Source organism: Poromitra crassiceps (assembly GCF_964638095.1).
Source record: "Poromitra crassiceps genome assembly, chromosome: 19".
NCBI lineage: Eukaryota > Metazoa > Chordata > Actinopteri > Beryciformes > Melamphaidae > Poromitra > Poromitra crassiceps.
In genome coordinates, this window is record NC_139646.1 from 30,911,254 (window position 1) to 30,925,709 (window position 14,456).

The 14,456-nt window shown below is 42.0% G+C and overlaps 1 protein-coding gene across 1 annotated transcript in view; it reads right to left on the reverse strand.

Moving 5' to 3' along the window:
- LOC310794037 (teneurin-3) overlaps positions 1 to 14,456 on the reverse strand; it is a gene marked incomplete at its 5' end in the record, with an annotated part of 174,303 nt that overhangs the window by 52,422 nt on the left and 107,425 nt on the right. Inside the window, 6 exons of the mRNA XM_083655899.1 lie at positions 536 to 698; positions 1,877 to 1,936; positions 5,287 to 5,460; positions 7,314 to 7,415; positions 9,599 to 9,753; positions 12,726 to 12,833. Coding sequence (XP_083512025.1) covers positions 536 to 698; positions 1,877 to 1,936; positions 5,287 to 5,460; positions 7,314 to 7,415; positions 9,599 to 9,753; positions 12,726 to 12,833 — 762 coding nt within the window. The remainder of the gene's footprint in view (positions 1 to 535; positions 699 to 1,876; positions 1,937 to 5,286; positions 5,461 to 7,313; positions 7,416 to 9,598; positions 9,754 to 12,725; positions 12,834 to 14,456) is intronic.

The window sequence follows — 14,456 nt, forward strand, 5'->3', positions numbered from 1 at the left end:
CAACATATAAACCTACCAGTTAGTTTGGTGATTTGAAAGAGTCATGACGACACAACATATAAACCTACCAGTTAGTTTGCTGATTTGACAGAGTCATGACGACACAACATATAAACCTACCAGTTAGTTTGGTGATATGACAGAGTCATGACGACACAACATATAAACCTACCAGTTAGTTTGGTGATATGACAGAGTCATGACGACACAACATATAAACCTACCAGTTAGTTTGGTGATATGACAGAGTCATGACGACACAACATATAAACCTACCAGTTAGTTTGGTGATATGACAGAGTCATGACGACACAACATATAAACCTACCAGTTAGTTTGGTGATATGACAGAGTCATGACGACACAACATATACACCTACCAGTTAGTTTGGTGATTTGACAGAGTCATGACGACACAACATATACACCTACAGTTAGTTTGGTGATTTGACAGAGTCATGACGACACAACATATAAACCTACCAGTTAGTTTGGTGATATGACAGAGTCATGACGACACAACATATACACCTACCACTAGGGGGTTGGTTGCGTCGTACGGCTCGTATCCTGATGTTTCCCAGATCGGCAACATACAGCGTCCCGTCGGGAGACACCACCAAAGAAGACGGACAGTTGAGCCTGGCGTCTTTGGCATAACCGTCTCCCGTCTGGTAGCAGTCACAGTTGGCATCATTCTGCGGGACAACGGGGGGAGGGGGGGATGAAAATACAAGAAAGAAAGAAAGAAAGAAAGAAAGAAAGAAAGAAAGAAAGAAAGAAAGAAAGAAAGAAAGAAAAAAGGAGGTAGAGATATAGAGGTTTCTTTTCAGGACACAGCATGGCAGAGGCTTTGCACACAGGTTTCTTTATCTGGCCTGAGTCTAGCCTACTTTCTATTCTAGTCAACAAAACATCAGCTGCAACTTCATAGTAGGGGGCGGGGCCTACTTCAATCATTTGTGATCATTCAAAATAATTAATGACCTATTTCAAAATGTTTCACTTAGATAATAACATAACCATTGATAATCATAATAATCATAATAATAATCATACCAACAGCAACAGCAACAACAACAACAAAAATAATAATAAAGTGACCCATTAACATGTCATCAGTTAATGATTAAATAATGTAATAATGTGTAATTTACAAATCATTAGTAAACAGTGCAGGAAATTAACAAATCATCAACTAGTTGTTAACAATTCAATGATTATGAAGACGGCGGTGGACGGAGAATAAGGTTACTTTTTTGATCCCGTTTGAATTTTGTCAATTTAAAACAGAACTTTGCATGTCAAGAAAGTCACAGTTTGTCGTCAAACTGAAAAGTAGGGGTTAGTTTCGTATAAAAACTACATAGCTTGTGGAAGCTCGTGGCATGTCGCCGGTCTTCAGCTTTGCCGGTAGAGAAAGTGACGTCACTTAGGCGACAGTGCATGTAGTCTTTCTGATTTATAACTTCTAGCGCAACAGTTTGGCAACAAACTGCGACTTTCTTGACATGCAAAGTTACGTTTTAAATTGACAACATTTTCACAGCGCTGGTACAGGGAGAAAGCAGGAAGTGACGTTTCACTTTGGCTCTCTATTAGTAAACATGATTTAATTATTCAAACCTGCAGTATAGCTTAAGAACCACTTTACCATTCCATTCTATTCTATTCTATTCTATGCTATGCTATGCTATGCTATTCTATTTTATGCTATTCTATGCTATGCTATGCTATTCTATTCTATTCTATTCTATTCTATTCTATGCTATTCTATGCTATGCTATGCTATGCTATGCTATAACTGAAAATGGCACTTTTGGAAGCAATGACAATCCAAACTACAACATTGTACAGTATGTGATGTTGGGGGTACCTTGCAGTCACAGTCAGATAGTGTTCCAGCTAGATGGGTGATTTCCCCATCTGTAGACACCTAGCAGGTAATAACAGAAGAGAGAGGTCCAAATTAATGAAAATATTGTAAATGAAAGTACCTGTTCATGACCCTGTTAATGCCTTGCTGATGGGCAAGACTGTCTCCTCCAGAGAAGACAAACCAGGACCAGGCAAGTCTACTCTTACTGTATCACTCATATCATATTAGGTCACATTATAAACGAAGGGTCCATTAAGTGGGGTCTGGGGACCTCTAGGGGTCCGTGAGGGAGTTCCAGGGGTCTTCATCGTATAATAGTACTACAAATGATCCTGGTAGAATCTACAAGAATGCCTCTTGGTGTGTAAACTAAATATTGTTCATATGAAAAGACTACGGTAGTTGTATTTTTTTGACAGTTTCGACTGCTGCTTCCTGCAATCTTCATCAGAGACGTCACGTGATGTTGCTGTGACATATGGCTGCTTTATGTAGGCGTGGTCATCCCACCTGGGTAGGTGGGATGACCACGCCCCCTGTTGGCCCGGGAGTTTATGGAGGACTGCGTCCCAGGTATGAGACAACATGTAGGCTCCCTCATCCCGCTTTACAGTCCTGTGGGCACGTTTCTGGATCTCTACTGCCTCCCTGATCCAACGGTGCTATCTGTTGTTTTCCCATCGAATGACCTTGGCCTTTTCCCAGTCCATGATGTGATTTTCCCTTTTACACTGATCCCAGATGGCTGATTTCAGATTCTGAAATCACCTGACGCCTATCCAGGTGGGATGACCACGCCTACATAAAGCAGCCATATGACACGTCACAGCAACATCACGTGACGTCTCTGATGAAGATTGCAGGAAGCAGCAGTCGAAACTGTCAGGTATTGACAAAAATACAACTAATCTTTTCATATGAACAATACTTAAGTTAACTTTAGTTAGATGAAATGAACTTGTTTGGACTATTGACTTGGTGTGGTTGGTGCACAAGTAACGTACATAGGAACACAATAGAAGAAGTATCAGCAGAAATATCAGAAATATCAACAGAAAGAAAATCAAGAAAATCAACAACCAAAATATTAAATATTACCGCCATTGACAGCTAAATGACAATGGAGTTTTAATTTTTATTTTGGCAGTGATAATGCATTTTCCAACAAGAAAATGAAAATTGGTAAAACCCCTCACTGTCAGGTGAAAAGAAGCGGCTGGAGGAAGCATGTGCTAGTATACATCTCCCCCCAGATCGGCAGACCGGTACGAAAGGGGGAATTGGAGAGAATAGTTTATTTGTGGCTGCCTCTTTTGAACGCTTTCCTGAGTGACTCGTTCCCAGATTGTTATGACAAAACAAACCATCTGGCAGCGTCAGGTTACCAGTCTATCTGTACATCTGCATGCTGATGTTGCTTCCCCCGCTCTGCTGCTCTCTCTGTGGAGCAGCTAAGATGAAACAAAGCTTTGAGTGTCATTTGAGGGTAACACAGCTACGTCACAATACAGCTACGTCACAATACAACTATGTCACAATACAGCTACGTCACAATACAACTATGTCACAATACAGCTACGTCACAATACAACTATGTCACAATACAGCTACGTCACAATACATCTACATCACAGTACAGCTATGTCACAATACAACTATGTCACAATACATCTACATCACAGTACAGCTACGTCACAATACATCTACGTCACAATACAGCTACATCACAATACAGCTACGTCACAATACATCTACATCACAGTACAGCTACGTCACAATACATCTACGTCACAATACAGCTACATCACAATACAGCTACATCACAATACAACTACGTCACAATACAGCTACATCACAATACAGCTACGTCACAATACAGCTACGTCACAATACAGCTACGTCACAATACAGCTACATCACAATACAGCTACGTCACAATACAGCTACGTCACAATACAGCTACGTCACAATACATCTACGTCACAATACAGCTACATCACAATACAGCTACGTCACAATACAGCTACGTCACAATACAGCTACGTCACAATACAGCTACGTCACAATACAGCTACATCACAATACAACTATGTCACAATACATCTACATCACAATACAACTATGTCACAATACAACTATGTCACAATACATCTACATCACAGTACAGCTATGTCACAATACAACTATGTCACAATACATCTACATCACAGTACAGCTACGTCACAATACATCTACGTCACAATACAGCTACATCACAATACAGCTACGTCACAATACAACTACGTCACAATACAGCTACATCACAATACAGCTACGTCACAATACAGCTACGTCACAATACAGCTACATCACAATACAGCTACATCACAATACAACTGTCACAATACAACTATGTCACAATACAGCTACATCACAATACAGCTACGTCACAATACAGCTACGTCACAATACAGCTACATCACAATACAGCTACATCACAATACAGCTACATCACAATACAACTACGTCACAATACAACTATGTCACAATACAGCTACATCACAATACAGCTACGTCACAATACAGCTACATCACAATACAACTATGTCACAATACAGCTATGTCACAATACAGCTACGTCACAATACAGCTACATCACAATACAGCTACATCACAATACAACTATGTCACAATACAGCTATGTCACAATACAACTATGTCACAATACAGCTACATCACAATACAGCTACGTCACAATACAGCTACATCACAATACAACTATGTCACAATACAGCTACGTCACAATACAGCTACGTCACAATACAACTATGTCACAATACAGCTACATCACAATACAGCTACGTCACAATACAGCTACATCACAATACAGCTACGTCACAATACAGCTACGTCACAATACAGCTACGTCACAATACAGCTACATCACAATACAACTATGTCACAATACAACTATGTCACAATACAGCTACATCACAATACAGCTACGTCACAATACAACTATGTCACAATACAGCTACATCACAATACAACTACGTCACAATACAACTATGTCACAATACAGCTACGTCACAATACAGCTACATCACAATACAGCTACGTCACAATACAGCTACGTCACAATACAGCTACATCACAATACAGCTACGTCACAATACAGCTACATCACAGTACAGCTACGTCACAATACATCTACGTCACAATACAACTACGTCACAATACAGCTACGTCACAATACATGTACGTCACAATACAACTACGTCACAATACAGCCATCTAAAATGCCGATATCCCCAAATGATGTCCCCATAGACTGTATGGGATGTTAAAATGGAACCTCCTGCTTGGAAAGTAGGCGGTAACTGAAGGCCTACCTGTAACTGAAGGCCTACCTGTAACTGAAGGCCTACCTGTCGGATGCGGTGGATTTTCTTCTCGTCGGTCTCTGCGATGTAGAGGACGCCGCTGTAGGACAAGGCGATGGCTGTGGCTCCCTCTAGCATGGTCTGAACCGCCCTCTTCCCCATGGTGTACTCTATACCAGGCACCTGGCAGTGCATGGGACGCCCCGCCACGATACGAACCTGAACACACACACACGCACATGCGCACACACACACACACACACATGCATGCACACAAACACACACACGCACACGCACACGCACACACACACACACACACACACACAGATGTTATTAACATATTAGGTGGGTTTCCATCCACTTGTTCGTATGCACATTTTTGATTGGCGCATTAAAACTGAGTGGAAACGTTGCAAAAAAAGTGTTTACGCTTGGGGGAGGTAGTAATGTAAGGTAGGTAGGTATTACAGAACATTAGGTAGTAATGTAAATGCGACTTCGCATTTACATCTCACTTCGCATTAGCCTATAATAAACAAACCTAAACGTGTATCCTTGTTTACTTTTGTGGTAATTCAGTAACAGACGCAATTCGATTTTGATTTGAGACAAGTGACAGGCTCATTCAAAACCAGACACAGCATCATCCTACCTACAATGTGTTGCATGTAAAACCAGACACAGCATCATCCTACCTACAATGTGTTGCATGTAAAACCAGACACAGCATCATCCTACCTACAATGTGTTGCATGTAAAACCAGACACACCATCATCCTACCTACAATGTGTTGCATGTAAAACCAGACACACCATCATCCTACCTACAATGTGTTGCATGTAAAACCAGACACACCATCATCCTACCTACAATGTGTTGCATGTAAAACCAGACACAGCATCACCCTACCTACAATGTGTTGCATGTAAAACCAGACATACCATCATCCTACCTACAATGTGTTGCATGTAAAACCAGACACAGCATCATCCTACCTACAATGTGTTGCATGTAAAACCAGACACACCATCATCCTACCTACAATGTGTTGCATGTAAAACCAGACACAGCATCATCCTACCTACAATGTGTTGCATGTAAAACCAGACACACCATCATCCTACCTACAATGTGTTGCATGTAAAACCAGACATACCATCATCCTACCTACAATGTGTTGCATGTAAAACCAGACACAGCATCATCCTACCTACAATGTGTTGCATGTAAAACCAGACATACCATCATCCTACCTACAATGTGTTGCATGTACACCCAGACACAGCATCACCCTACCTACAATGTGTTGCATGTAAAACCAGACACACCATCATCCTACCTACAATGTGTTGCATGTAAAACCAGACACACCATCATCCTACCTACAATGTGTTGCATGTAAAACCTAGCCGAGTTAAAACCATCCTGATTGGTGATTTCACATTCTGTTTCGCTCTGAAACAGGATGTGAGATCACGTGATCTCTCTGAAACAGGATGTACGATCACGTGATAGGATGATTTACAGGCTCATCAGTGCAGATGGATTCATCAACAGTGATGACCCTGATATAAGTTGATCATTTAAAACTGTATATTTGTGCTTTTGTGGTGATATAATGGTATTTTCTTCCTGTGAAATATGCGCCACCGAGGGAGAAAATAGATCAGACGCCTAAACTGCTGCTATACAGATTGCAAGCGGCTCGTCATGCCCAGTGTGAATGAGCTGGTCCATGAACATGGACGCCGGGCCGTTATGCATGTGGTCAAGACAGACAGAGCGAGCGCACACACACACACACACACACACACACACACACGCACACACGCACACACGCACAGGGAGAAGTTTGAATGTAGGAGATATCTTCCCCTGCACTTATCTACCCGCTATTTGCTAAACAAAATCCCCTTGCACATCCTTGCACATTTTTAAGTGGCTATACTTCAAATCCTGGAGCTTTCCTAGTGCGTACACCTGTGTAGTGTACACCTGTGTAGTGTATACCTGCGTATCACGTAGACTACAGTACACCACTGGCAGCACAGTAGATGGAGTCAGAGTTTACCTGTCGGTTTTCAGTGATCTGCAGAACAACGTTGTTGTCCAGCACATAGATGGTGTTGTCCATGGGGTTGATGGCTAGATCTGTAGGCCACTCCAAACGAACCTGGACGGAGAGATCACAGAGGGAGGAGAGAACAATTTACACTTGACAGCAGTCTCAACCAACCCTGAATGAAGTAACAAAAGATCAACTTTTTTGATTGACTTTCCATCAGAATCAGCTTTATTGGCCAAGTATGTACAGACAAGGAAATTGGCTCCGGTTTGCTTAACTCTCAGTGTACTCACACACACTCACACACACACACACACACACACACACACACACACACACACACACACACACACACACACACACACACACACACACACACACACACACACACACACACACACACACACTTTCTCTCAGTGTACTCGCACACAAAAGCAAAGCAAAGAAAAAGTAGGCTCAGGCTAAAACCAACAAGAATCACAGGGGATAATTAAACTATTAAACTATTAAATTAGAATTAACTACTATATACAATGCAATAATGATAATAATAGTAATAAGTGTATGAAAGAGCGTCTATATTGAAAGTGTGTGTATGAAGGGAATACATGGGTAACACTTTATAATAACGTTCAGTTGTAAGTCATTTATAAGCCTTTAGTTAATGATGAACTAACCATTTACAAAACATGATTAGACATTTGTAGATGATTAATACATTTTATATTAACATATACAAATGTGTTGTAAGTGATCTATAAACCTTGAGTAAATGAAGTATTCCTCACCTGTTGTAAATGTGTAAATAATTTACAATTCATTTACAAGGCTTTCTGCATCCCCTAATCTAAAGTGTAAACCATTCATCACACATAAATATGTTACATACAAGGGGGTAGCTCTGTCAAAATTTAAGCCAATGTGGAAGTGTCCTCTTTGCCTGCAGGGGGCGACCCATTGGTTTGTGGACTTCTGTTTTGAAGCCTCAAGTATGGCCTCAGTAAACACTTTCCTAATGCCTTTATCGTCTCAATCGCTAGTTTCAGACTATGTTTTGAGGCATGATTGACAGGTTGCTTGTCCACTGATCACACAGCTCGCCGATCACAGACCAATAGCAGGCTGTGCTCTGTGGGAACCCCCTGGACTTATGTCAAGATCCAAGATGGCAATGGCCAAAATGCCATATGTGAGACGTCAAAAAACAGAAGTCCACAGACCAATATTCGAAACGCCATGTAACTGGGTCATTTAAACTCGCATTCCAGGGAATTACGTTAACGTCTGCCGTTCTTATAAGACGTAAATGGCACGAGGCTGGAGGAGACTGAAAACCATCAGCTTTCTATGTTGGAGTCCAGGTATGTTTTGTACAAGGACGTCTCTCAGTGTGTTGCTGTTAACTGCCCATTTCGTTGTTTTCTTTTTGTTGATCTTGTCTTTTCCTCTTCGACTTGATTTGTATCAGTGATAGAGGCAGCAGGTGCTCTCCCAGAGCGCCTGGCTGCTGCTTGCTGCAAGTTGTAAACAGAGGGTTTGACAGTTGACAGCTGAGAGCCCGGCTTCTGTCAGCTGACCAGAACGAAAATCAGATTTCTAAATAGCCGTTATTTTAATAAACTGAGCACTCAGGAGTAATCTAAATAGTTACTTTGACCGACTCAATTTTTTTTCTAAACTTATAAAAGTGCCATATTAAGCGTTAACGGTGGTATAGAGCTCAAACGGCTCTGTCGTGATCCAGGAGCATTGATATGAACGGTGAACAGACCATTAGCTAGGTGTACATTATCACTGTACATTATCACAAATTAATGGACACCTTGCAGCCAATCAGAATCGAGTATTCACCCAGACTATGGTATAAATAGATATATATATACAGTTATAGACAGTTATTGATGATGATCATGACATCAAGCACTTGATCTAGAATTGTTCTGTCAGCTTCCTTCCAACCTTCAGTAAATGCAGAAGGAGATATAAAAGGATTTCTGATGTAATTTTGAATCATCCATAGTTAAAAACCGGTCATTTGACACCAGAATCAAAATCTCCCTGGACAGTAAAATTCTATCGTAAAAGGAAGAAGAAAAAAAGGCAGAAACGGCAGCCATTTAGAAAATCATTTGTAACACATTTGTGTGTCTTCTTTGGGACAACACATACCTGTGCTACTTTTCAACACATTTTGTTAGAGACAATATATCTTAACACGTGTTATTGTTAACATTATGACAAATCCTTTGTAAGAGTGTAAATTACCTGCTTTTTACAAATGTGTGGGTTACCTGTCTTATATGCATGCTAGTGTCACAGGTGAGAGGTCGTGCAGAGGTGAGGTCGTTGCTGCCTAACACCGTAGAGATGATTCCATTGCGATCCACTTTTCTGATCATGGTGCCGTCCACAAAGTAGATCAAGCCATTCTTATCGACTGCAACACCTGTGTGGAAGAGAGAGAAAGGATGAACACCTGTGTGGAAGAGAGAGAAAGGATGAACACCTGTGTGGAAGAGAGAGAAAGGATGAACACCTGTGTGGAAGAGAGAGAAAGGATGAACACCTGTGTGGAAGAGAGAGAAAGGATGAACACCTGTGTGGAATAGAGAGAAAGGATGAACACCTGTGTGGAATAGAGAGAAAGGATGAACACCTGTGTGGAAGAGAGAGAAAGGATGCACACATTATTCAATACATGCTTTGCCATTCATTCATACTATAATCAATTATACATCTAGACAGATGTCAACCAAACATCTTAATAAACAAAGATAACTTTTAAAACACAACTTGAGTTTCTCGTAGTCATCCAACTCAAAAAAGTCAACATAAGACATTTGACTAAAAAGTAGGACCCTTGCCTCATCATAAGTAATACAGTAGAATGAGCAATTAGTCTTGTTTTCAATTTCAATTTCAATCTTCTTCAGGGGCTTTGAGTCGACCACTTTCTACTGCTCGTTTGAATAAAACAAGGCTTTCAATTCATTTGCCCATGGATGACCATGAGCGATGTCCCAGTTAAAAATCTTTTTAGTTCATCTCTGGTCAGTAGGGATGTCACAATATATCGTCCCACAATATATCGCGATATCAAAACGTGACAATATGTATCGTTGAGATGAAATCTCATATCGTGAGAAAAAGAAGCTGAACATGGTGGCACTGATCTGCATCTGATTGCATGCTCGCTCTCCTTTTCATTGCTTTGTTTGAACAGACGAGGGACGTTACAATGAGAATGGTGAAATTACTCAAATTAGCGTGGAGGATGCCCCCTCAACTTACAAATCAATCGCAAAAAAAGTATTGTTAAAATATCGTATCGTATCGTTATCGTGAACCCAATATCGTGTATCGTATCGTATCGTGAACTGAGTGTATCGTGACACCCCTACTGGTCAGACATTCTCACCAGTCTATTCCAGAGTCGGAGCATTTGAACTTTGTGTCTGACGTTTGGGGGTTCCCAACCCATATCAGCACTAATGGGCAAAACTGGAGTGAGTTTATGGACTCCTAGAAAATATCGGATGGCTCTGTGATGCACAGAGTTACAGCTTGGGTCTTCACGGGAACCCCAAACACCAGAAGCATAATCTGACACCGGACAGACACATGAGGTATACAGTTGTGTATGAGTATAAAAACCCAGATTACTGCAGTGTTTAACTTTGTTCAGTACGGAACCCAGTGCTCTTCCCACAGATTGAGCTGGGACATTGATTCCCTCCTTAAAGGTCATATGCTCATCCACTAATCATAATGACTGGACTATAGAAAGATGTTAAGTCTCACCGCAGTGATCCTGGATGCAACAGGGAATTATCTTAGGCTTTATACACCTAACCCTTTATACAGTTACTACAGAAAGATTGTGGCTGGTTTCCAAGCTTCCCTCTTGCTGCCTCGTCTGGTGAAGACAGGGGACTACACCCACACAGTTGTGGGAGGAGTGTGGAGGTTTTGGCTTCAGTGTGCCATTTGAAGCCATGAGACAGACATTAGAAAAGAGGTGGTGGACGGAGGTGAAAAGAAGGGAGAGGGGAGGAGGAGGAGGAGGAGGAGGAGGAAGAGGGGGGGGGGGGGGAGGAGGAGGGAGGAGTAGGAGGGAGGAGGAGGAGGAGGAGGAGGAGGAGGAGGGAGGAGGAGGAGGAGGAGGAGGGAGGAGGAGGAGTAGGAGGGAGGAGGAGGAGGAGGAGGAGGAGAGGATGAGGAGGGAGGAGGAGTAGGAGGAGGAGAAGGAGGAGGGGGGGAGGAGGAGGAGGAGGGAGGAGGAGGAGGAGGAGGAGGAGGGGGGTTAGTGAATGGAAAGAAAGATAGAGACCAGGGCCCGTATTTATCAAGCGTCTCAGAGTGCCATTTTAGTCGTAAGTGCTGAGAATTTGTGAAATTTAGTCCTACTCTCACACTTAAGAATAAAAGCTTTTTATCAACCTTCTTAAGACTAGGAAACACTCCTACTCCCCCAGCTATTTAGGAGTCCTCAGGAGGTGTCCTAAGTGGTTAGGAGTTGCCAGCAGGGCAATGTTGACATCATGGCATTCAGGAGACAGAGACGTGTGCGAATCTTCTCCACTAAGCACAGCGTGTCATCCTCCCTCCAATTCGGCTTTCTTTTGGATTCCATGTTTGCTCATCATACAGCCTATAGAACCTGGCTATATAGGGTAGTCTAGTCAATTGACAGCACACCAGTTTCGAGTCAGTTGTGGGATTAGGTAAATTGGGTGGATTAGGAAACATTTAGCCTATTCTTGAGTCATTTTCAATGTAGGCTATCTTGTATTATTTTGTTGATAATTTCTTCTGAAATTATTGGTGAATATATGCTACACTCCCATTGTGCATTTCACTGTTGAATCATCTCTATTTAGGATATTCGTGCATAAGGGATTCCATTCAGCGATTGGCCATTCCTGTGTACTTGGAATTGCGTCATCAACATTTCCCTTTACGGCACACACACCTGTCGTAAATCAGCTCTGAGATTGACACTTAGGATTCAGTCCTACACCTCGCTGAAAGAGGGAGTGAGATGCATAATAACTGACTTTTAAGTGCAGCTTTTGGCTGGGAATTTTTTTGCTCATAAGTGTACTCTTAGCAGTGTTCTTAGGAGTAATTCTAGGAAGCTTGATAAATACGGGCCCAGAAGTATATTGGAGAGGGTACAAAAGCTGACTGAGTTTGTGTACGTGTGTGCGTAGCATGTGAGCGTGTGTGTGTGTGTGTGTGTGTGTGTGTGCGTATGTGTGTGTGTGTGTGTGTGCGTGGCGTGTGAGCGCGCGCGTGTGTGTGTCTGCGTGTGTGTGTGTGTGTGTGCGTGCATGGCGTGTGAGCAGGTGTGTGTGTGTGTGTGTGTGTGTGTGTGTGTGTGTGTGTGTGTGTGTGTGTGTGTGCGTGTGCGTGCACCTTTAGGTCCCAGCAGCTGTGCCTCGGTTGCTTTTCTTCCATCTCCACATCGAGCTTCATCAAACGGAGGGCACTGTTCACCTGTACCAGCTACCACCTCCCCGTTACCTACACACACACACACACACACACACACACACACACACACCGACATGAACGCACACACAGACACACACACACAGACCCACAAGTTAACTGTGCATGAATGACATCACTGGTGCACAACTTAAAGGAACACTCTGCCCATTTTCAACCAGCTTTGTATCATTAGAACATCAGTAGTATATCAGAAAACTGTAAACTGTTTTGAAGTCTGTCATTTAATTTGACAGTTATTGAGTGTTAAAGTACACTAACTCAAATTAATAACTCATTAACTCAAATCAACTCTCAATAACTGTCAAACTAGATGAATGATGAATAGTTTGACAGTTATTGAGAGTTGATTTGAGTTAATGAGTTATTAATTTGAGTTAGTGTGGACCAGTGATGTCACTGGTCCACACTTTAACACTCAATAACTGTCAAATTAAATGACAGACTTCAAAACCGTTTACAGTTTTCTGATATACTACTGATGTTCTAATGATACAAAGCTGGTTGAAAATGGGCGGAGTGTTCCTTTAACACAAATCAACTCTCAACTAGAAAAGTGCACTCGGTGGAGTGCAGACCGCGTTTTCCCCCAAGCTGACCCATAGACCATGTGTGTGACGAGACATCGCCTGAATACAATGTGTTAGTGAGTGTTGACATACTGAGATGCTATTGTAAATCATATATTGTTATTGTTATTGTCTGCTTTTATTTTAGTGTTTTGTTTATGTATTCATGATGGGTTTATTGTATGTGTTGTAACCCACGTATCTATGTGTTTTTGTCAAGTTTGTTATTGTGTGTTTGTGTTAGAATAATTGTTTAGTTTTTTTGATTAGGGGATGCGGTTACGCGTAGAAGGGTGGGATTGGAGTTTCTCAAGTGCAGTTTGACTGAGTGTATTCCTGTGTATATGTTTTCATAACACTGGGCCAAATAACCAGTCTGTATTTATGTATTACTAGTGCAGTGCCTGTTCCCCCCAATAGAGATAGTGAAAGTCCTGGAATTATTGTATAAAGAAGATAGTGCCCCTTTCAACACTCCGTGGGCATTCCCCCTCACTGCACTCCCGTCAGGTCCCCTATAAGTGCATTCCCCAAGTTTGAAGTCGATCCGACAAACGGTTCTCGAGATCCACGAAGGACAGACATACAGAAGTCGATCGGACAGACAGTCCTGGAGGTACGTGAAAGCTGTGATGTTATAGGTTGAAATGCACAAAGTTTACCACTGAAATTTCTGGGGTTCCCAGCAACGCATCCGCCAAGTTTGAAATCGATCGGATGAATGGTTCTCCGCTTTTTGTCTTGCCAGTAGGTGGCACTATGACTATGCATAAGTCCAAATTGCATGAAATGCAGCACCACACCCTAACCCAAGATTGAAGTCAATCGGACAAATTTCTCGAGATAAACTGCTTTTTGTGTTGCCAGCAGGTGGCGCTGTCAAATTGCAAGAAATTCAGCACTGGAGCTTCAGGGGATTTTGGAGGTGGACTAGCAGGGGGAGGGTAGGTGTGACAGGAGGGGGGCTGGGGAGGCCACCACAGGGGGGTAAGGAGGTAGAATAGAATTTCCGACCCGCAACATATGTAGATGTGTTCACGCTGTTTTTAACTCGGAGTAAACAAAC